The following is a 22,254-nucleotide window of genomic DNA, read 5'->3' as shown; positions in this document are numbered from 1 at the left end:
GAATTATCTAGACAGTAGCTCTTAAAGTTGCTGCAGTTGGCTAACAAAATACCTCAATTTTTTTTTAATTTTTTTTTCAACGTTTTTATTTATTTTTGGGACAGAGAGAGACAGAGCATGAACGGGGGAGGGGCAGAGAGAGAGGGAGACACAGAATCGGAAACAGGCTCCAGGCTCCGAGCCATCAGCCCAGAGCCCGACGCGGGGCTCGAACTCTCGGACCGCGAGATCGTGACCTGGCTGAAGTCGGACCCTTAACCGACTGCGCCACCCAGGCGCCCCCAAAATACCTCAATTTTTAATTGTCAATATTTAGATTAGATTTCATATAGTTTGTGAGATACCCATAGATCCACTTTCCTTTTTTATCTCACAGTGTCAGAATCTGTAAACATTTGGTCAGTGTTCACGTGTAGGGACAGTCCCCTGAAGTGTCATAGTGATGGCCCCTTTCAGAGTAGAAAACGATTGACTTCAAAAATTTCCCTTATCCCCTGTGAGCTTTGAACATTGATGTTGTCTGTGTGGCCTTTAAACATTTGATTTCGTGAAGCCTCATCTAGGCCACACATCTGGTTGGCTGAGCCGAGCACATGTTTTATTTACGTGACGTCTGACTCTGTTTAAGTATCCATGCTGAAAATAAATAAATAAACAAGCAATTCTTAAACAATATATTTTTTATTGTAGGCAGTGAGTTGGCTATAGTTGAGAGCTACAAAAATAAATAAAAAGAATGAGAACGTGAATTTGAGGTGCCCCAGTTTCTTGAAGGTCATCATATCTGACAGGGATGGATGGTACTTAATTAGATTATCGGTGTTTGTCATTTTGTAAAATGTATAAATTGGCAAAATGACACAATTCTGATTCGAGTGTCACGTCAAAATTCCTAGGTCCGACTTGAGATTTAGAAGTTAAGCTCGTAATTAAAAACTCATAAGAAGCTGCATAAATCATGCAGGCATGTCTTGTCATTCTCAACGATGCCTGGTTGTGCCCCTATTCTTAAACCTCGTCGTTTCTTTATGGCTGTAGAAAGGTTAAAAATGTTACTAGTGGATGTCGCTGTCTGGAAGTTACATGACTTCTACAGAAGTTGGAAAATGGAAGGTGGAGAGTCGTGTTGAATAAAATTGAGTTCATGTACCCTATTTCTAAGCCAAAAACTGAAAAACTCATGGAAGCCTGAAGATATTTATCAGTTCATTAGATACTGGAAAATCTGGTGGATGTCACAAATATGACTACGTGACCCCACTGGCTGTCCCATTAAACACGTATAATTTAAACACTTGATGCCCTATTGCTTGAGAGTGATAGGTGTAATAGTTCTGTTCCTAGAGCCCAACAAAGGATTCCCTTACTCTTATAATATTGGTATGGGCTTATTGGTGTCTAGATTTTCATAATGTTTATGAAATTGGGGCCATTAAGAATTTTAGCAACTCTCTCTCTTCTATTTTTGGTTTTTGTAAGTTAACATTTGGAGAAGTTAAATATTCTCCTCTCTCTCTCTCGTTCATTCTTACATTATAATAGAATAGTGTAATGCCAAAAAGCTTAAAGGTAACTTTAAGTACCTCAGGCATAGGAAGTAAAAATGTCTTCTTTTTTTTCGAAGTTGCACTCTTTTTCTTTTTCCTTTTGCTATATGTACTAAGCACCTTTATTTTTGTATTTTAAAAATGTTTTATGTTTATTTTTGAGAGAGAGCGAGAGACAGAGACAGAGTGCGAGCAGGGGAGGGCCAGAGAGAGAGGGAGACACAGAATCTAAAGCAGGCTGTATGCTCTGAGCCATCAGCGGAGAGCCCAACACAGGGCTTGAACTCACAAACTGTGAGATCATGACCTGAGCCGAAGTCGGACGCTGAACCGACTGAGCCACCCAGGTGCCCCAAGCATCTTTTTTTTTCTTTTTTAAAGATATGTTTAATCCGCTTCTCCATTTATTCACTCATAAAACTGTTGGATTTGAGTGAATTGAATCTATGAGAAAATAGGCTTTAGTCTGTCGACAGTAGATAGTGATCCTTCCCCTGTAGGAGGAGAAGCAGTCAAACCACCTTCCTGTGCAGTGAGCCCGGGAAGGGTGGCTTGTAGCTGGTTGTATAAACCCACTGCCCATTCCTTACGGACACGAACATACTTGTCTGCATGAAATTGATGTGCTTCTGAAACTGAGTTGTTCTTTTTCCTTTGACCGTGATACTCTGAGGCACCTTGAGCTAACAAGAGCAAGGTCGGGGCTGCTCTGTCCTTTCCACCCGTCTGAGTGAGTGAATCGAGTTCTCTGCAGGAGGCTCCTTAGAGATGTCAAAATGCTTAAAATAGCGGACAACTAATAGTCGTGTCAATTCCCGTCCGCTCTAGGGCAACCTGGTCAAGATGGAGAAAGTGCCTCCAGTGGTAGTTCATGGGCTACACTATAGAGACTAGGCAGAGCCTGCTTGGAATTCTGTCTCCCTCTCTCTCTGTCCCTCCCCATGCCCCCTCTCCCTCCCTTAACATAAATAAGTGAACATTTAAAAAACTAAAATAAAATAAGAGTCTTTCCACAGTGTAAAGGTCTTCACGCAGAAGGTCAGCCGAGCACCCACCCGCGGTTGCTCAAAGCACAAGACACGATTGTAACCACAATTTGGAGCAAGTGACTTGGTCAGCCCAGCCAAGGCTTTGGGCTGCCCCCAGAGCATGGGGTTGGCTGTCACCCTGGGGACGATGTAGGTTGGTTTCACTGATGGGTATGGGGAGTTCAGATAACCAATAAAGAACGTTCAGTCTCACTGAGGAGCGAGAAACAGGGTCATATCCTTGTTACAAAAGAAGACAGATGTGCCATTGGAGCCATCATAACGGCCAGTCTGGGACACAGGGAGCATCCTTGTGTGTGCACTTCGGGAATTCTCTGGACTGCTGCATGTGGCTCTGTGGCTCCTGGGAACCCCCTTCATTTTTCCAAGGAGCGGGAAACCAAGCTCTTGAGGGAGGGTTCAAAGTCACATTCACATGGACGCTGATGCAAATTAGAGTGACCCCTCCCTGTGGCAAGGCTGTGAGGAGACCCGTGTGAATTTACATGTGGTACAGGCTGTTTCCCGTGACAGTTCATTAGGAATCTCTATGCACTGGAGCACCTAGGTGGCTCAGTTGGTTGAGCGCCCAGCTCTTGGTTTCCACTCAGGTCATGATCTCACAGTTCGTGGGTTCAAGCCCTGCATCAGGCTCTTCACTGACGATGCAGAGTCTCCCTCTCTCTCTGCCCCTTTCCCGCTTACACACTCTGTCTTTCAAATAAATAAATAAGCTTTGAAAAAACTTTAAAAAAGGACTCTCTGTGAGAGCACCCATCCGCGCTTCCCACTGCTTTCTTTGGTACCCCAAGGGCCCTGCTAAACCATGGCTAGAATCTTTCACCGACGACGGTGCTCCGTTGAATGCCGCCTTGATTCTGCTCACGTGGAAACCGCCATCCAGTTTTGATGTATACTTATATACATACATATGTATGTATAAAGGTTTTATTAGCAGTTGTACGTGATACATTAGAGGACCCATTTCTCCAGCAGAGTTTATTATGCTTCAAGCAAAACAAGCATGAGAATGAACTGCTGATTTCATTCTAAAAGAGTATTATTAAGAAGGAAATTGGTTGACAGTTGGAGCCCAGTATGGGATTCTCTGTTCTTTTCGTGAACCTGCTTCTGATAAAGTAAATTTAAGCTCAAATAACAACATTGCAAGCACCGTGGGTATTTGCTAGGCCATTTGGCCCTGGCTTTCAGGCCCTCGGGGGAGGCGGGTGACTGGCTGTGGATTTGCCACGCTGGCCCCGGAAGGAGCACAGTAAGGAAGTGGAGAAACAGACAGTGTGCGTTGGTGCATGTGACGGTGTAAACGTGTACAGGCGTGTGTGTGCATACGCGTGTGTGCGTATGTGTGCATAAACGTGTATGGATGTGTGTGTGTGCGTGTGTGTGCGCAAACATGTACGGATGTGTGAGTGTGTGTGCATACATGTGTATTATTTCTGTGTGTATGTATGTGCATAAACGTATGGATGTATGTGTGCGCACATACATGTGTGGTATTTCTGTGTGCGTGTGTGTGTATGTGCATAAACATGTACGGATGTGTGAGTGTGCGCGCATACATGTGTGGTATTTCTGTGTGCGTGCATGTGTGTATGTGCATAAACATGTACGGATGTGTGAGTGTGTGCATGCACACATGTGTGGTATTTCTTTGTGCGCGCGTGTGTGTATGTGCATAAACATGTACGGATGTGTGTGTGTGTGTGTGCATACATGTGTGGTATTTCTGTGTGCGCACGTGTACATGTGTGGGAGTGTGTATGTGTGCATACGTGTGTGGTGTTTGTGTGCATTGTATGTGTGTGTGTGCATGCGTGTGTGCACAGCGCGTGCACCTGTGTGTTCATGCACGTGTACGGCAAAGAGAAAAAGACGTGCCGATTGGTTTTGGCTTTCTGGTCTGACATTCCCTGTCCTTATACTCACCAGCACAGTTTTCCAAGCTTCTGGTTTTCAAATACGACGTGGTAACATTCCCAAAGCAAGTAAAAATGAGAGACTTGCCACGCTAATGCTTGACGTACTTTCCTTCCAGACATGCTTTCCTTCCACTCAGGTTTGAATGCTCTTTTCTCTGGAACAGTTACAGATTTATTTCCCCTTGAAGTCTGGTACTAGGCAGGAGCTTTCAACAGTAAGATATTTTACTTCTGAGATGCAGAAAAAAAATTTGGAGAACACCTCTGTAGAACGTGCAGCTACTGTCTTTATGCTGGATTGCAAATGCCAAAATTGTGAGCTCCAAGCACTTTTTCTTTGGCAAAAGAGGGCTAGAGCTTTGCGTTTTGTTAATAATAATTGTGCTTATGATGCTTATTGACCTGGAATAAATCCTTAAATAGGTGATTTTTCCTTCTATTGTCTCAGGAATTTCATGTTATAATTTAGCTTCACCAAAAAGGAGTGCCAAAAACTCATTATATAATGCTAAACTGTTTGACTTTGTATAAATAAGTTATATCTCCATACTGAGTTATAAAGCCTGTGTGTCAAAAGATGGCATTGAGTTAAAAATACTCCAGCAAGCTTTTTCCTCTTATTCTCAATGTATGATAGGTGCAACTCCCTATAATAATGAAGCACATTACAAATAAAATGGAATAAATGTATTATTAGCACATCACAGTTGATAAAGCCTCGTTGCATAAACCACGTCTGTGACGTCCACTCTGATCTTGTTGAGGAGACAGCCCTCGTCCTGTGCTTGCACAGTGGACACCAGAGGGGAAGTCTACAGCTGCCGGAGATTCACGGAGGCCCCATTTTTTCGGGGGGGGGCCTTTGTCTACCTCCAGGTTCTTCCTGGTATCAGCCCCCAGAGGAGCCAGCACCATAAATGACTCCAAGAGGCTTGGAGGCCTTTGCCCTGGTACCCCTTCTGATTTCTGCTTCTTGCCTGCCGTCAGTCATTAGCTGCTTATCTGACTCTTGTCCAGAGACATCCAATTGCAAATATAAAAATAAGGAAAGCCAAGTAAAATGTGAAATGAAGTGAAATTGTGAAATTAAGGGATTTTTAATCTGCTGACTGCAGTGAGGGTTTAACCATGCTGTTAAAATTTCTAAATTTATCTCACAACATTGGAACTTGCAAAGACACCGTATCAACTGCACAGTATCCTTATTACGTGCAAAATATAAATATGTATTATTTACTACATAGACTAGATTTTATAAAAAAAAACATTGTACAGATAGTGGTTGCTGGTACAATTTTTCTATGGGCTCTTTTTTTAAAAAAATAAGAAAATGAAGTTGATTTTTACATTTTATTTGTAACAGACAATTAATGAACAAATCAAAACATAACAACTCCGTATTTCCTAGTTATTAACCCTTAGAATGGTGTGTGAGTATAATTCGCTTCTAAATTAAAGGGAAATTAAGTCCACATTCACCTGACATTCTTTACAGGCAATTTTTATTATCATTTATTTTACCTTTTTAAAAAAGTCAATTCATTTCATATACTTTTTTTTTCCCCCAAGGTAAATGCTGTCAAATTTATATTTGGTTTGTGCTTTACTACTTCTAAAGCACACAGTCAAGTGTTTATTAATTGCAAGTTGTTTTAATTCCATTACTGCTACTAATTGCTTTACTTAGATGGTAAGTGGCAACTTAGAAAAGATACTTTTCAAAACTTGCTGGAAACATCCATCTTAATAAACTGCCCATGATCCCAGGACTGTCCATTCCATACTAACCTAACTTCTTACATGAACTTGATTCTGTCCGTTTCAGCCTATGAGTTACAGAACTGCCCGGACCCACCTCCTTTTCAGAATGGTTATATGATCAACTCGGACTATAGTGTGGGACAGTCCATATCCTTTGAGTGCTACCCTGGGTACATTTTAATCGGCCACCCAGTCCTCACCTGTCAGCACGGGATCGACCGAGACTGGAATTATCCTTTTCCGAGATGTGACGGTAGGTTAACCGTTCTTGGCAATAATGTAATTTTCTGTGTATATAATAGTGCATTAAATGATTAAATGGATGTTTTAGAGAATCTGTTCACCTATTCAACAAATATTTATTAGCAATCTATTATGGTAAACTCCTTCTACCTAGTATCTCAGGAATATCATATGCCAGTACGTTAAAAAGATGAACAAATAGGCCTTGCCTTCAATGGTTGTTATAAAGGAAACAAAATAATAAACACAAATTTATAATGCGAAACCAGACATAAGAATTGCACGAAGAAGGATGGCATTTGCTTGGGAAGTGATCAGGGACATCTTTATGATGGTAGTGGTATTTAGAATTACGATGGTTCCACCAAATTACGGGATTAGTGGAAGAAAGAATGCTCGTTCATTTTACCCTAGATGTTTTTTATTGTTTAGCTTTCACAGTTATCATGTATTGCTTTTGTATTTTGGGAAATGGGTTTTGTTTTTTAGTGGGCATTGGAGCATACGTACTATTTTGCTACTCAGAGATAGGGCATCAGAGGTAGAAAGAATAATGAAAGCAAAGACATCCTGGAGAGACAGTCATAGGAAAGTCGCAGCTCAATAGTACATGATGATCAGGGTTTCTCTGGAGGGCTGGGAATCAGCTTGACCGTCAGTGGTGATGGAGGGAAGTCTGGATTCATCAAATAGCCCTGGTCGGAGCAGAAATCACTTCTTTAAAGCTTCTCTGTGGCAGCCTGATTTTTTTTTTTTTGATGATTTCAAAATTTTTGTAATATCAAGTTGAAGTTAGTAGATCAAGCATGTTGTTCATGAAGAAAGCATATGAAACAAAATTTACTGAAAGTCTAGTATTCTAACATTATAAATACAGTCCCTTTGAGTGAAAAAAATAATGAAATTACCAACTCTGTGGTCATTTGAAATGCTAAACATTTATATCCCAGGGGGCAAAAGGGAACGGCAACTCGCTGGGTTTCTGTTTCTACTGAAAAAGTAAAAACAAACAAACAAACAAAAATAAACCGAAAAACAAAACAAAACAAAACAAAACAAAACACCACCAGTGGACTTCTTGAATTAGATTTTTCACCTGTATTTTTCTATTCTATGTTATTGTTTAAAAAACTATGAAAAGAAACTTGAGCTGTATTTTAAAAAATCCTTAGTCTGATGCAAATTTAATAACATATAGAACAGCATTTAAAAACTTTTTATAAAACTAAATAGAGCAGTAGCATATCTGGTGCTTTTTATTAAAACATTTAAGGGACTCCCAGGGGGCTCAGTCGCATAAGCGTCTGAATCTGGATTTGGCTCAGGTCATGTCTCATGGCTCGTGAGATGGAACCCACCTCAGGCTCTGTGCGCACAGCCTGGAGCCCGCTTGGGGTTCTCTCTCTCTCCCTCTGCCCCTCCCCCACCTGTGCAGGCTCACCAGCTCACTCACTTGCTCTCTGTCTCTCGAAATGAATAAATAAACCTAAAAAAAACTTTAAAAACCTTTTTTTTTACTATTCTCCATTTAAAAACTCATATTTTTTAATGTATAGAATACTTGGGATTGTCATGATTAAACCCTTTTCTTAATTGGAATCCTTTGAATTCATCTATGCACGAGAGACTTCTTGGCTTGATATTAAAATGTAGAACTAAATCGTTAATTAGGCTTCATCACTTTTTCAAGCGAAGTTTTCAAATACAGAAATAAATGCTGGCTTAGAATTATTTTGTCAGCATGAAAATAACAAAATACATTGTTTGTGACGTAGCTTAAAGGGGACGCCACCTCTTATAATGACAACATGATATGTCATACTACCCAGAGCTGGCCACACTGACGCAGAAGTCCTCCAGACATCCAAGTATGCCCCGGGCTCCCGACAGCACCTGAAAATAGGAGATTTGTCCCCAAGCCACCCTGAGGTTGGAAAATTCACTGAAAGGACTCACAGAACTTTATTATATTATATACTCTATTATATATAATATTATCTATTGTATAATAATACAGCTATTACATACTCTGGTTGTGGGTTATAACAAGGAAAGGACACATTAAAATCATGGGAAAAGATGCATAGAGTACGGGAGGATGCACCCGTCTCAGAGCTGACTGGTGACAGTGTCTTGAGGAGCTCACCTGGGTGTTGGTGCCCAGAGATTTTCACCTGGGCTCTGTTAGGTGGGCAGGACTGATGGCTGGATTGCTCAGTGGTTGGTGTCAGCTTCCAGACCAGCTGACATCCTGTGACGCAAAGGCCCCACCTTCAGTCACGTGGCTGGTACTTCCGGCGTGGGTCGCCCCCTCCTGGAACTATTGAGTACAACGCTCCGACCCCCCAGGAAGCAAAGCCGCTCCTATCGGGTGTGTGGTAAACCCCCTCCCAAACAGAGGGCCAGACCTCTCCACAGGCAAGGTCAAATGCTTTACTGCACGAGCATCTTTACCGTCGTGTCTCTCTTCATATCTATAATGTCACAGAATAAGACAAACTAAGACATAAGATTCATATAAAATTATATCATAAATTACATTTTCTAAGCAGTGTCCAATGTGTGTTTAATATCCTCTCCATATTGGATTAACTTCCAAAAAAACACAAAATAAACGGAGGATATTATTTTATAACAAAAGGTATTTTTACGTGTGAAAGGTTGTATTTACAAAAAGAGAGAGAGATAAGAAAAAAAGAGTTTGCTAAACACGGTGGGCTGTTAAGAGGTCTGTCGGGGTCCACATAGGCTATGGTTAAGCCCACACAGGACACCGGCAAGGTCCGATTGCCCAGATACTCAGCCTGAAATGCATTTCGGTTATCCAGCGTGCTTTTTCAGTTCAGGCTTCTTCTTGGTGTATCGGATAAATACCCTGGAAAACCATCTTCTGAGATCCAGCCCGTCCACTTCAGGAGACTCTCGGGGTAGAACAGAGATACTATGAACAACTTCTGGCAACTTTAGTAAAAACTGAGTAATTCAGACAATTATGGCTCAAGAATTCTAAATGTTAGATAAAGTACGATAAAAGTATGATACCTATTAAAAAAGAAAAAAAAAAGGTCTCAAAGTGACTTGAGAAATTCAAGATGTTTTTTTTTTGCCAGTAACATAATTACACAGAAGTCCCAGTTAAAAAATGGATTATAATTGTTAAAATATGGCTTAAAAAACTTGTTTGTTAATTTACTAAATCAATTTGATAATCAAATATGCATCTCTACTTACAAATACAGTTTAAAATTTTTAGATATTTTGTTTACCTAATTAATCTTCTCTTACCGAAATACTTGTATAGATATAATTTTAAGATCATTTTTAAAGTTAAGCACTGTCGTGGTGCCTGGGTGGCCCGGTCGGTTAAGCACCCGACTCGATTTCGGCTCAGGTCGTGATGTCAATTCTCGAGCCCCGCATTGGGCTCTGTGCTGACAGTGCAGAGCCTGCTTGAGATTCTCTCCCTCTCCTCTCTCTCTGCTCCTACCCTGTATGCTCTCTCTGTCTCTCAAAATAAATAAATAAACTTAAAAAAAATAATTTAAAAAAGTATATTTAAAGTTAAGCGCCGTCAGGATATTCCTCACCTTAAAGTGCAGTAGGATGTTGATGGGGAACTATCTGGACAGAGATAATTTTTAGGATAATGATGTGTTGCAATTAGTGTATTAGTGACTACGTCTAGATTGAATGATTTTGTGAGCAGAACCCTATTCAACTGCAGAACCCTAACTGACATGTGGAATCCAAGTAGCCAAAGAATATGTTATTATGTACATAGTTTTGAAAATTAAGGTTTATCAAGTTGATTGATAAATACAGAAAATAATCTCTCCTACTAGTTTAGAATAAGAATGACATTCTAAAGAATACAACTAACTTGTATTCATAAATATTATTTTAAATCCTCCCATCATCAAACAGTTCCTAAGATAGAGCGCAGCGTGTCTATCTCAAAACCATCATAAGGAAACCAAAGTGAAGAAAAACAAAATAGGTCAGAAATACCTACGGCGCTGCACACATTCTGTGAGATTAGGCATTCGGTTCCTGGGTACATTAATAGTCAAGAGTTTAAAATTCATAAATATTCATGCCAAATGTAGGTATTGGCTGTTTGGTACCGTAAGCTTTTTCTTCATGCTCTCATTAGGCAGAAATCTGGACATAATCCTAGAGAAAACCATCCATAAATTATCTATAACTGTCCTAGTGGATATTTAGGGTTTTTAAATTTTAATTTCTGATTGAAACAACTTAATAAGCTCTTTCTATCCATCTCAGTTCAGAGAAAGTCACTTGGTACATGTGTTGTGGGGAAGAAGCGTAATAAAGAGATGTGTCAGTGCCCCTTGATTTTTCCAAGTGTAGCCTCAGGTAACACGAAGGGTCGGTGTCTCTCCACCTCCCCGTGTCGACATCCACCATGGCCACCAGCTCATCTTCCAGTATCTTCTGGCTGCGCAGGAGCTTGACTTGGCGAAACACACCCATCCCTTGTTGTCCCAGCCACCTCACAGCTTCACGTTCTCAAATTACAGTGGATTCGGGTAGGAAGTGAGGGTGGGGTGAAGGCTCCGTAGGCACAGATAGGCACTGACTACATTTCACATTGAATGAGGCGTTCAGAGAAGTCGTCACCTCCATCCTGGTCAGGGTAGCAAATGCTAGCTCTAGGAGGTGATGAAAGAAGATGCCTTAATGCTCTTTATGTACATAGTTTTCTCTGGAGAAATACATCCAGAGATAACTGGAGAGCTCTCGCTAATCATACTTCACACGGCAGCCCTTTCGCACAACCTGTTGTTGATTTGCGTGTGCGTACTGTGTGACACTCGACATTCACTCTGGCACTCCTGGCCGCCGTCTGTGCCTTTTTCCCACAACAAGTGATGCTGTGACACTGCTGGAGAGCCTCCGTTGGAACCCAGTTCTGACTGTCTCCCCGGGGAAAGCCCCTGGCCCCGCGGGGTGGCCCCTGCCCTGCCCCGCCCCCACTTTGGATGCCAGTCACATGTCCGGGTTATCACCTGTCCTTCTCACTGATGGGCTGTAAATCAGAAGTCCCCATGACTCCCTCCTCCTATGGGACTGATTTGCTAGAGCAACCCGCAGACCTCAGGAAAACGTCGTACTTCCGCGACTCCAGATTTATTACACGGGACGTGACTGGGCAAGAGCCAGATTGAAGAGACGCAGGGGGCTATGGGGATCAATGAGAGCAGGTCGTGGGTGGGGATGAAAAAGAACACGGTCCTTGATTGTGTGTTGGGAGATGAGCAGAGGGTTCTGTCCTCTCCAGCTGAGCCATCTTCCCAGCACCCCAAGTGTTCACGCATCGGGAAGTTCTCCAGACCCCTTCCTTTGGTGCTTTCCAAGTCATCTCATTAACATAAGCACTGCTGTGGTTGGAAGGGTCTTGCTATGAATAACGAAGGAGAGCTTTATCTCTTTTGTCATTTAACTTTTATCCAAGGATTTCTGGAGCTCTGCGCTAGGAACAGGGAGGTATTCCTAATTACTAACTGCATCACGATATTAAAGGTACACTCACGAATATATAAACGAACATGTGTTTATTTACTCTTTGTGTCCGTGAAGTGGAAAAGAGCCTGTCGCGCGTGTGGCTTCTGATTGTGAAGCACGGTGCGGCCGATGCCGATGTCGATGCGCTCTCTCCTGGGCAGCTGGGTGCCATCCTTGTCCTGCGGGGACCAGGCTCCCGGGCACACGGTGGCGAGCCGGGAGGTGCCTCTGCTTGGCTGTGGTGCACTGATCCTCGTGTGTCTAGATCTCCCCACGGAGGCTTTGTGATTGATCTCCAGCTCAGGGTCCACTTTGAACCTCACCTTCGGGGAGAGGGCGGATCCGTGCCTTGCTGAGTCAGGTCACACATCTACTGTCTCTGTGGCCTTAAGTGAGAGGCCACCCGATCGTGCAGATCTCCGTGCGCCTTTGGGACCACTGCAGTGAGGGCCAAGCCTTCTCCGGGCTAACAGGCCAGGAAGAGTGCTAAAGGAAACGTCAACTCTTTTCTCTCTAGACTACAGGGCAAGATTTGCCTTGTGGAATTTTATATGCATCGATGGAATATTATTAGCTCATGTGACAAGCAGTGATTGTTCTTCCCCTCATCATACTTATATAAGTTGGCTTTTATACTTATCATTTGCATCGTATCTTTCTTCATCCCCATTCAGTAAGCTCCACAAGGCAGCGCTCTGTGGTTCTCCACTGTGTCCCCTGCTCTAACCTCACATCTCCTGGTACATAATCGATTCTCAATAAATACTCATTGAATAAGTTAATGACGGACTTATTCTTTGACTATCATACACAAGTCATGGCAAGGATACCTGACTTGCTCAATGTCCTAGAGCTAGTAAGTGACATCCAGAACTTCAGAAGCCAGCAATGTGTCCTACCCAGAAAAATCACCATATTGTTTCTTTTGCCCTTTAAATGGTGGCACAGTCCTTTTCTGTTTGCTTGTTTTGTTGTGTTTTATCACCACTGGGAAGGGTGCTACTGTGTAGAATGTGGTTATACAATTATAAGGTTCAATCTGAAAAGTCAAAATGCACAAGGGAAGTCTTGGAGACGATAGATTGTAAGTCAATACCGCATCAATAACCTCAGGTCCACATAAGGTTTGTCAGCCCACTGACTTCCATGTGTTCCTTCCTAAAATATTTTGTGGTGATTGTCTTATTCATTTTCAGTTTATTAGTCATTTCTTCCGTCTTATTTATCGTGATCTGAGGCCGTGGGGATCAACGAAAGCAGGTGGTGGGTGGAGACGAAAAGGAACACAGTCCCTGACTTCTGACTGCTAATAGTCTGATGGTCTAACAGTGGAGAACAACTACAGCTAATTGCAGCCGCATAATAAGTGAATCACCATGGCCATCCAGGGCCAAACCACCTTTAAGGGGGCAGTAACACTCGAGTCGAGTTCTGAAGAAAGGGATCAGCCCACCCTGGCAGCAGGGTAGAAAAGCATTGGAAAGATTCATGCAGGGTGAATATTGGCATCATGCTTGGAGGTGAGAGAACGTATGACAGTTTTCTGGGGACACCAGATTATAAATTTCCGTGTGCTTCAGTTTACAAAGCAAGGTTTGCCTGACTCCAAACCCCACTTATTAATAATTATGCCATAAAACTTCCAGAATGTTCTCTAAGGCCCCTTCCTCTATGGATTTTTTCCAAAACTTGGACCAGATTCCATCTGTTGTGCCCTGGAACATTTTCTCCTTCCTCTGAAAAAGTACGCAGGGGCATGATTAAGGCCGGATGTCCCATACTGCCTCAGGGCATGTCTGTCATCGGTCAGCACTGTGAATTGTTTATTGAAGTTGTCTTTCTCTTTTTTTAAAAACATAGTTTGGTCTGTTTTCTCCACCTAAATTTTACACCTTTGGTGACAAGTCTTTGAAAGCCCAAAAAGATTCATGCTAGGAACAGCCACTTATCCCACATCTATTGGATTTTGGTTGATTAAAAAGTCTACTGGTTTATGACTTGATGTATTATACCACTGTCTGAATGTAATAATGCGTTCAGATTATCCTGCTAATATATAGTCACTTCATTTCTCCGTAGATAAGACAAAATAATTGTCATGGCAACAGGGAACACCAGTTCGTTAAGTAAAATAAACAGGGACTGATTGGGGACGGTGAGTCTTTATACCCCTGAAAGCTGGTGAGATGTGAAAATGCTTTGACTTACATAATTTTCTCCCATTTCTTCAGGTATAGATCTGCCAAGAATTGATAATATTTTTGTTTAGGCAAAGAGACTTGGATGTTTAAATAGGTTTTAGAAATCTCACTTAAAACAACGAAAAATTTCCATTATGTATTTATGCATAATCTCTCCATAATCCCTTGTATCACACAGCCAATGGATTATCAGCTCAGTCACCCAAGATAACTGGGTAACTGAGTATGGGCTTTTTTTTTTTTTCTTTTTAATTATCTGGGAATGACTTCATCCTGAAGGGATTTTGAGTGTTTGGAGACTCTATTAAATGGAACTTAGATAACTTAGTTCAGAAGTAAAATTCATCTAAGGTTTTAAGACTTCAGGGGAATTACTTTGACAAAGTAGTCACCGAGAAATATTTCACAATTATTATTTCTTAGAAGGAAAATTTCGGCGGAGGGGCTTTAGAGACTTAGAAATATTTAACTGTGTCCTTTCTAAAGCTGACTCTGCGGGCCTTAATTGTTCTGCTTCCTTTTCAGCTCCTTGCGGATATAATGTAACATCTCAGAACGGTACCATTTATTCCCCTGGATTTCCAGATGAGTACCCAATTTTGAAGGACTGCTTCTGGCTTATCACTGTACCTCCTGGCCACGGGGTCTACATCAACTTCACCTTGCTGCAGACTGAAGCTGTTAACGATTACATTGCTGTTTGGTAGGAGAGCCCTTTCACATAAAGTGATACGCGATTGTGCTAAACCATTCCTGCAGCCAGCTACATGGCGCTTGGATGTCAGGTTGACGTATAAGAAATGAAATTATTAGGGGGATATGGGAAAGGAAACTTAGCAATGAAATCCGGGAGATACAGAGAATAAATGTCATGTCGCATGTTTGAGTTTTACTCCATGGTAGATAAATTCAGGGCTGAATTTATAATATAAAATATAAAATATCTTTTATATAAAATATAAAATATCCCAAGCTTATTTTATTTTACGTTATTAAGTACGATAAGAAATAGCACGATAAGAACTTGATGTGTCTGGAAATAGCGAAGACATAATCGCATGTAGCCCTCCCTCCATCCTTTGTGAACTTTGCAGAGCTGCCCTTCCGTATGTGTAGGAAATACTACGAGCCAGCAAACGGGGGCGGGGATTTGGGTCCTGGTTCTCCTTCCAAAGAGCCATGTGGCCTGGCGTAAGTTGTCTGTGTGACCCTGGGCTACCTTTGCGTGTCTATGGGGATGACTGTCCTACTTTTGCTTTTGGAAGGGAGAGGTTATGGGGGACACAGAGATTGCCAGGTCCTCTGTGACACTATGGTGGGAGAAGGAGGGGGCATGGACATGGTGTGAGGAGGTGAGCTTAACTCAGGGTTAAAGATCCACGATGTGCTGCCAGGATGAACTTCCGTGAAAACTGGAGTGATGGCAGGTAACTACACGCTACGCATGCACGAATGTGTGTGTGCCTGTTGGGGAAGTCAGCATAAATGTTAAGAGTTTCTTATTGGAAAGCCTGTAAAGTCAGAGAACAGGGTGAGTTCAGGCTATTGGCAGATCTCAGATACGGATATTACGGGAGTCCGAGTGAGCAGGACGGAGAATACGGGAACTTATAAATCTTGTGAAGGATTCCAGACTTAGTTCTCAGAACAAAAAGGACTCAGTAGGTCTTAGGAAGGAGAATCACCTTGACTGCAGAATGCCCAGCCTCACTTTGTGGGAAATATATTAACTGAGGGCAAGAGGGGAAGCCGGCTTTTGAGGCTATGGAAATAACTCTGGCAGGGAGGTGATAACGGCCGACCCAGTGGCTGAGGGAATGAGGAGGAAGCTGAGAACTTGAAATATTAAATTGATCAAGGCAAACATTATAGTATCAGCCATTTCACCTGGATTAACCTATAGATTTAGCAGATGGGAGCGAAGGCTCTTCATATTTAACAAAGTAGAGTGCCTGTTGCAAAGAACACTAATGAACGAGAGACTGAAAAGTCTCTTCAACTTTGTGACATTACACATCTCGGTATTTCTAAACAGTGTCCAGAAGGTGGTGGTGTTTTATTCGGTTTGTTAAAAACATAACCATTCCACTGAGTAAATTTGAAGATCTAATTGGCTTTATTAAATGATTCATGAATTGAGTAGCATCCCATCTGGCAAGTAGAGAGATGCTTGGGGACTTAGGTGTGCCCAAGGAAGGTTTTCAAGGGAAGAAGGGCGGGGCAAGAAGCCATTAGCAAAAGGAAGGATTGTTTCAGGCAAGGAGAAGGGGGGGGGGTCGTCTTATCATGCAGATTAGCTCCTCTTCCTTGAGGTGGGGGTGGATGGAGACAGTCCTAGAGACCTCATTGGCGCTGATACTTTCTGAATGATTGGCGTAAAATTTCACTCCAGGAGGGGTTGAAACTGCATTCAGTCTTGCCGTGCACTCATGGGGCAGGGGACTCCACCTTGGGCTGTAGTTTTCTGTTTAAGCAATTTTTGAAAATCTTTTAGTTCCGTTGCAAGATCTGCATAAATTTCACCCATAATTAAAGAGACACCATTGAATTTAGACTTTCAAACGTAGACGTTTGAAAGGCAACTGATAGGTGGTATTGTGGCCGCCAGAATGAATGTGAACGTGTCTCAGAGATTGGTCTGGAAAGGTCAGCTGTGGGGGGAATGGCAGTCAGCCCTGAGTTTTCAGGTGAGCGCGGCAGTCCCGTCCCCCGGAGCCCGGGTCAGACCAGCCCGCTGATGCCAGGACAGAGTCCAAAAGTCAGAAGAAAGTGATCCTTAGTTTCAGCTGTAATTAGGAGCTTTCCATCAAACGTCTCTCTCTTCCCTAGGGATGGGCCTGATCAGAACTCACCTCAGCTGGGAGTTTTCAGTGGGAATACGGCCCTGGAAACCGCGTATAGCTCCACCAACCAAGTCCTGCTCAAGTTCCACAGCGACTTTTCAAATGGAGGCTTCTTTGTTCTCAATTTTCACGGTCAGTGCATTTTCACCTTGTTGAGGCAGGTGGAGAATCGCATTTGGTTTTGCTGGTCGGGTTGACATAGGCCTCCTCTCCAGCTCAAGTTCCTTGATTGTGCCCAGCGAGAGCCTTAGGGGATTTTCTTGAGTTCCATGTCAGGGTTTCCTGTGATCCTCTTTTGCTTAATGGCATTTGATTATGTCACGTCTGGTTTATGGGAAGCTTGGGTTCCTTCCGAGGTAAGTGGATGGCAAATGCAACTGATATGGAGACCCTTGAAAGACAGTGAGTGCCTTTGTGGATTTCCTCATCCCTGTCTCCTGGGGGATCAAGGTAGCAAGCGTCATGTGATTACAGATGAGGCAAAAGCAGATCTAATGGTTTTGAAAACAAATAATTGGGAAAACAGCGTATCAGCACCTGACATCTCGTAAGGACTGTGTCCACGGAGGTCCTCAGATGTGAGGCAGGGGGAGACCTTATCAACTGTAAATATGGACCCACCACCAGGCCATGGGCGAACCATCTCTGTGGCAGAATCCCAAGTATATGTGAAGTGATTTTATTTCAATGTCATAATTTTTAAAACCGTACACATCTTTCCCTTTGACTTTATTATATCTTCTTTGGCACGAAATAATCCCATAAGCATGCGAAGCTTGAGAATTTTATAAAGCGATGATTTAAACATACAGACTTTGCAGTGTCCCTAAGCATTGAAACAACATAAGAGGAATGCTTTTTGTAATATTTTTGTTTATTCGGCAAATGTAATTACAGTTAATTTTTTTCCCCATAAACCGTTTAGCATTTCAGCTCAAGAAATGCCAACCTCCCCCGGCCGTTCCACAGGCAGAAATGCTTACTGAGGATGAAGATTTTGAAATAGGTAATGTTTCCTTCACTGGGATACCATCAGCTCAGTCCACCTTTTTACACCAACTCCTAACTCGGATGAGTAAGCGAGCGAGTACTTGTCAGAAATATTCTAAAGCATTATTAGGGGCTTATCCACAGAGGTTATTAATCAAATAAATACGGCTTTCTTCCTTCATCTCTGTGATGTTCGTTTTCTGAATTTGAATTTGGCTCTTTCCATTTTGAGCGCCTCCTGATTCTGCCCCCCTCCCCATCCCCCACCGGCGTTTTCTAGTTTGTATTTTTCTTTTGAGTCAACTTTTCAGAGACAGACTTACACAGATATTTGTGTTTGGTTAGAAAAGCATGTTCATGCACGAGAAGGACTTAATCATGTGCAGCTAAAATAATGATTAGTATAACATTGACCTTTCACTGACACTGGAATGTAATGGTGAATATATTTAATGATCATATTTAGAAATTCTGCTTTATCATTCTATATTAATGGCCTGTTTCATTAAATAATCATCAGGTCACATTAGGAAACCAGCCGTGGCATATGTTTGTGGTATAATTACCATGACCCAGGATTTCTCTGTCTCAATAACAAATACAACACCCTGTTCGCACACCATGTTTCAGACCACTGGTCAAACCACGTGCCCCAATTTCTGGTTACTCATAATGGCTCAGTTAATGGGAACATTGCACTAATTAGGGCAGGGTCACGGTTTAGCCCTCTCTGGATGCATTAAAGCCCTTCTATTCTACGTCCTTAAATCCCAAGCGTCTAGTTCCTTTTTTTTTTTTTTTAAATAGGATTACTGTCAGTTAAGATAGCATTTTTGTGTGTCAAGAAGTGAAAATGCTACCATTTTATTCGACAGACTAAAACTGAAGCCAGGTGTTGGTTCGGAGGTGTCTGCTCATTGACGTAATTTGCTAAGGGGTCATGTGTTCCTTTAATACGTTCACACACCCTGTATGTCGCGGAAAGCTAAGCCCCAGGTCTGTTGTGCCGACTCTTGCAGGGGATTTTGTGAAGTACCAGTGCCACCCTGGGTACACGCTGGTAGGGACTGACACGCTGGCCTGCAGGCTCAGTTCCCAGCTGCAGTTTGAAGGCTCTCCCCCAACGTGTGAAGGTACGCACAGCTCAACACTGCCAATGTACTTGTCCACAGAGAATGCTGCTGCTGGGTTAGGTCTACATTTGGGCTTTTGGTTCTTTTTGCATGACTCTGAATTTAATCTCTGTGTTATGATCTCATTGCAATTAAAATTACCTGCTAACAGAAATACCTAATTACCTTTCTCTTTTAGCTATCTCTAAAAGACAAATCAAAGTCCTATCAAACACAAAGTCTTTCCCGATAGTTCATCAGAAAATTGTCAAACATTTGGCAATGTTGAAATAATTTAAAAATAAGCATCTGAATACCTATCACCAAGGGTCCACCATTACTATTTACCATGTATCCTTTGTCACATGTCTGTTTTCCTTTTATCCATCCATTAATGTATCTGCTATTTTTGATGCATCTCAAGGCTAACTACAGGCATCGCCACACTTCCCTCTAAATACGTTAGCATGCATAAAATTATCTAGTGTTTACCGTATTTTGTGTAAAATTTACAAATGTTGAAATGTATGTTTGTTGCATACAATAAATGCACCCGTTTCATGTATTCACATGTCTTTAAAATACATAGACTGTAGGCAATAACAGACAGTATAATTAGATCACTTTTAAAATATTTGAGGAGCTCCTGGGTGGCTCAGTCGGTTAGGTGTCCAACTCGTGATCTGGGGTCAGGGTACGATCTCATGGTTTCTGGGACCCAGCACCACATCGGGCTCTGTGCTGACAGTGCGGAGCCTGCTTGGGATTCCCTCCCCCCACCAAAATAAATAAAAAACAAACTTCAAAATATTTGAAAGGCTCCACTCTCAACTAGTATTGGGAGAAAAAACACTGGAAAACATACATAAATAAGTTGAAGGGTTTTCCAAATTAGAATAGTTTTTATTTTGTGACTTGAAAATCACAATAAACATTCAATTCATTGAAAGAATGGGACCTCCCCGCTTTCAAGGAATTTGAGCACTATCATTCGTTAGGGATAATGAAGCACTCAAAAGTTAGGAAGGGAACACCCAGCGCCCCAGTCCAGACTCCCATCAAGTGACCTGGGTGGATCATTAGTCCCTTGGACATCGTGTGCAAGGAGGGTGGTCGGTCTGCCTTATTTATGGGATTGTGGTAAAGATGTGGAGAATATTAAATTATTCCAGGTGTTACATAATGTTAATTATTTGCCGTGGAAGAAGCCACTTTCTTTGTACCGCGCTAGTATCGATTTTACAAGTGCTCACATCTGTGGTGTGGTTCTTGTGGAATGCGGTACTAACTTCCTGCATTCTCCTTATGAATGAGGTAGAATCCTAGTCACCTGGGGAGAGGAAAACAGTTTTCACCATCATCTGAGGAAGATCCGGAACAAAGCAGCTTTAAACAACCATGATACCTCAGATTAATTCAAAGAAAAATTACTTCCAAATTGTGTCACTGGGAGAGCCAGTGGGTGTGGGCAGAGAGCAAACCCCTTTAAACACCCACCCAGTTGTGGGAGGTGCTGAAACTCTGCTTCAAGGGTGCCTCCCTTAAAGTTGCGCCGCATGGGGTGCTGCGTCAGGAGACTGAGTCATTATTTTCTTGGAAAAAAATTCAGTGTGTCGGTACCATGTTACGTCAGCAAAAACCATCTACGGTGGATTTTTTTCCCATTTCATATAAAAATTAATGGAGGTGCATTGTGTGTTTTTAAGGCACATTTTAATTCCAACGAACAGAGCCGTAAATTTCTCAACAGAGATGACTTTAAGCAAGGACGGTCTTAGTTGATTAGTGAAGAAAGGCATAAATATTTATTTAACACGCACTTCAAAAATAAGGGAAATTACTTTATTATGTTGGCTACCTCCAAGATTAACCTACTTTTTATTTAAATGAAATTAATTCATGACAGTCCAGGAACAGAGTAAATCAGGACAACATGAACACCATTCTCTAAATTACTTGGCTCTCGCACCCGTCTGCGGGGAGAATTCTGCTAACAAGACACGTTCTCCCAGCTCGGGCCAGAGGGTCTCGCGCCCTACCGAACTCGTAGCAATTACTACAGATGACAGTGTAGTTCTCTTCTCTTACAATTCAGGAGTAAATTTGTTTAAAACAGACTGAGAGTTAGCTTAGCTGCTGTTCCCTAAATCCTCATTATTAGAAAAATAAGTAAATAAATAAAGGAAATAGGGGCTCAGATGTCTTTTATCAAATACTTGATCACTGAATGATAATCTTCCTTCCAGTACTTTCTACCAGTTGGTTGGGCTCAAGGGGAGGGGGTGGGCAATCCCCCAATAAATTATTGATAGAAAATTGTGTTAGTTACAAGTCCTTCTTCTTCACATGTCATCATCCTTCTTTTAGAAGTTCCACTTGGAAAATTATTACCACCTTTTGGGTGATTGATTCTTCCTTGGGAACGAACAGTGGGAGCAACTTGTTCCTTGAAAGGTAGCATCCTATGCAGATAAATTATACCCTGTTGGATACCAATCCTCGTTTAGAAAACACTACATGAGGATCTGGAATCTTTCCCAAGACCACCAGGCAATTCTCCCGTTCGCCCCGGACCCTGGCTGAACGTCCTACAGTTGAACTCAATTCTGATACTCTACTTGGAGACAGGGTCAGACCCCACAGGGTAAGGGCTTAGTCCCACAAGGCTGTCCCCACTCCCGAGGCCAGTCACAAATTCAGGTTATCCCTTGTGCTTCTTAGTGACCTGCTGTAGGCCAGAAGTACTCATGGTCCCTCTTTGGGTTTTACCCTGTGTTAGAAGAGCCCATGTAGCTGAGGGAAACATTTATTTACATGTGTCATATACGTATGTGTATGTATATATATACACATATATATATGTGTATATACATACATATATATACATACACATATATATGCACACGCATACATATATATATATGTACATATATATATACATACACATATATAGCACACACATACACATATATATTTATATATATTATATACATATATACATTATATATATTTATTTATAAAATATATATATATAATTATGTTTATTTTTGAGAGAGAGAGAGA

General features: G+C 41.9%; 1 protein-coding gene across 3 annotated transcripts in view; it reads left to right on the top strand.

The window, feature by feature from the left end:
- CSMD1 (CUB and Sushi multiple domains 1) overlaps positions 1 to 22,254 on the top strand; it is a 2,016,427-nt gene that overhangs the window by 1,843,711 nt on the left and 150,462 nt on the right. For all 3 annotated transcript variants that reach the window (XM_045056760.1, XM_045056761.1, XM_045056762.1), the window contains 5 exons: positions 6,341 to 6,529; positions 14,772 to 14,949; positions 17,076 to 17,221; positions 18,015 to 18,095; positions 19,099 to 19,212. In XM_045056760.1, the coding sequence (XP_044912695.1) occupies positions 6,341 to 6,529; positions 14,772 to 14,949; positions 17,076 to 17,221; positions 18,015 to 18,095; positions 19,099 to 19,212 (708 nt within the window). The remainder of the gene's footprint in view (positions 1 to 6,340; positions 6,530 to 14,771; positions 14,950 to 17,075; positions 17,222 to 18,014; positions 18,096 to 19,098; positions 19,213 to 22,254) is intronic.

The sequence above is a fragment of the Felis catus genome, chromosome B1, assembly GCF_018350175.1.
Source record: "Felis catus isolate Fca126 chromosome B1, F.catus_Fca126_mat1.0, whole genome shotgun sequence".
Taxonomy (NCBI): Eukaryota; Metazoa; Chordata; class Mammalia; order Carnivora; family Felidae; genus Felis; species Felis catus.
This window is presented reverse-complemented; position numbering and strand designations above follow the sequence as displayed.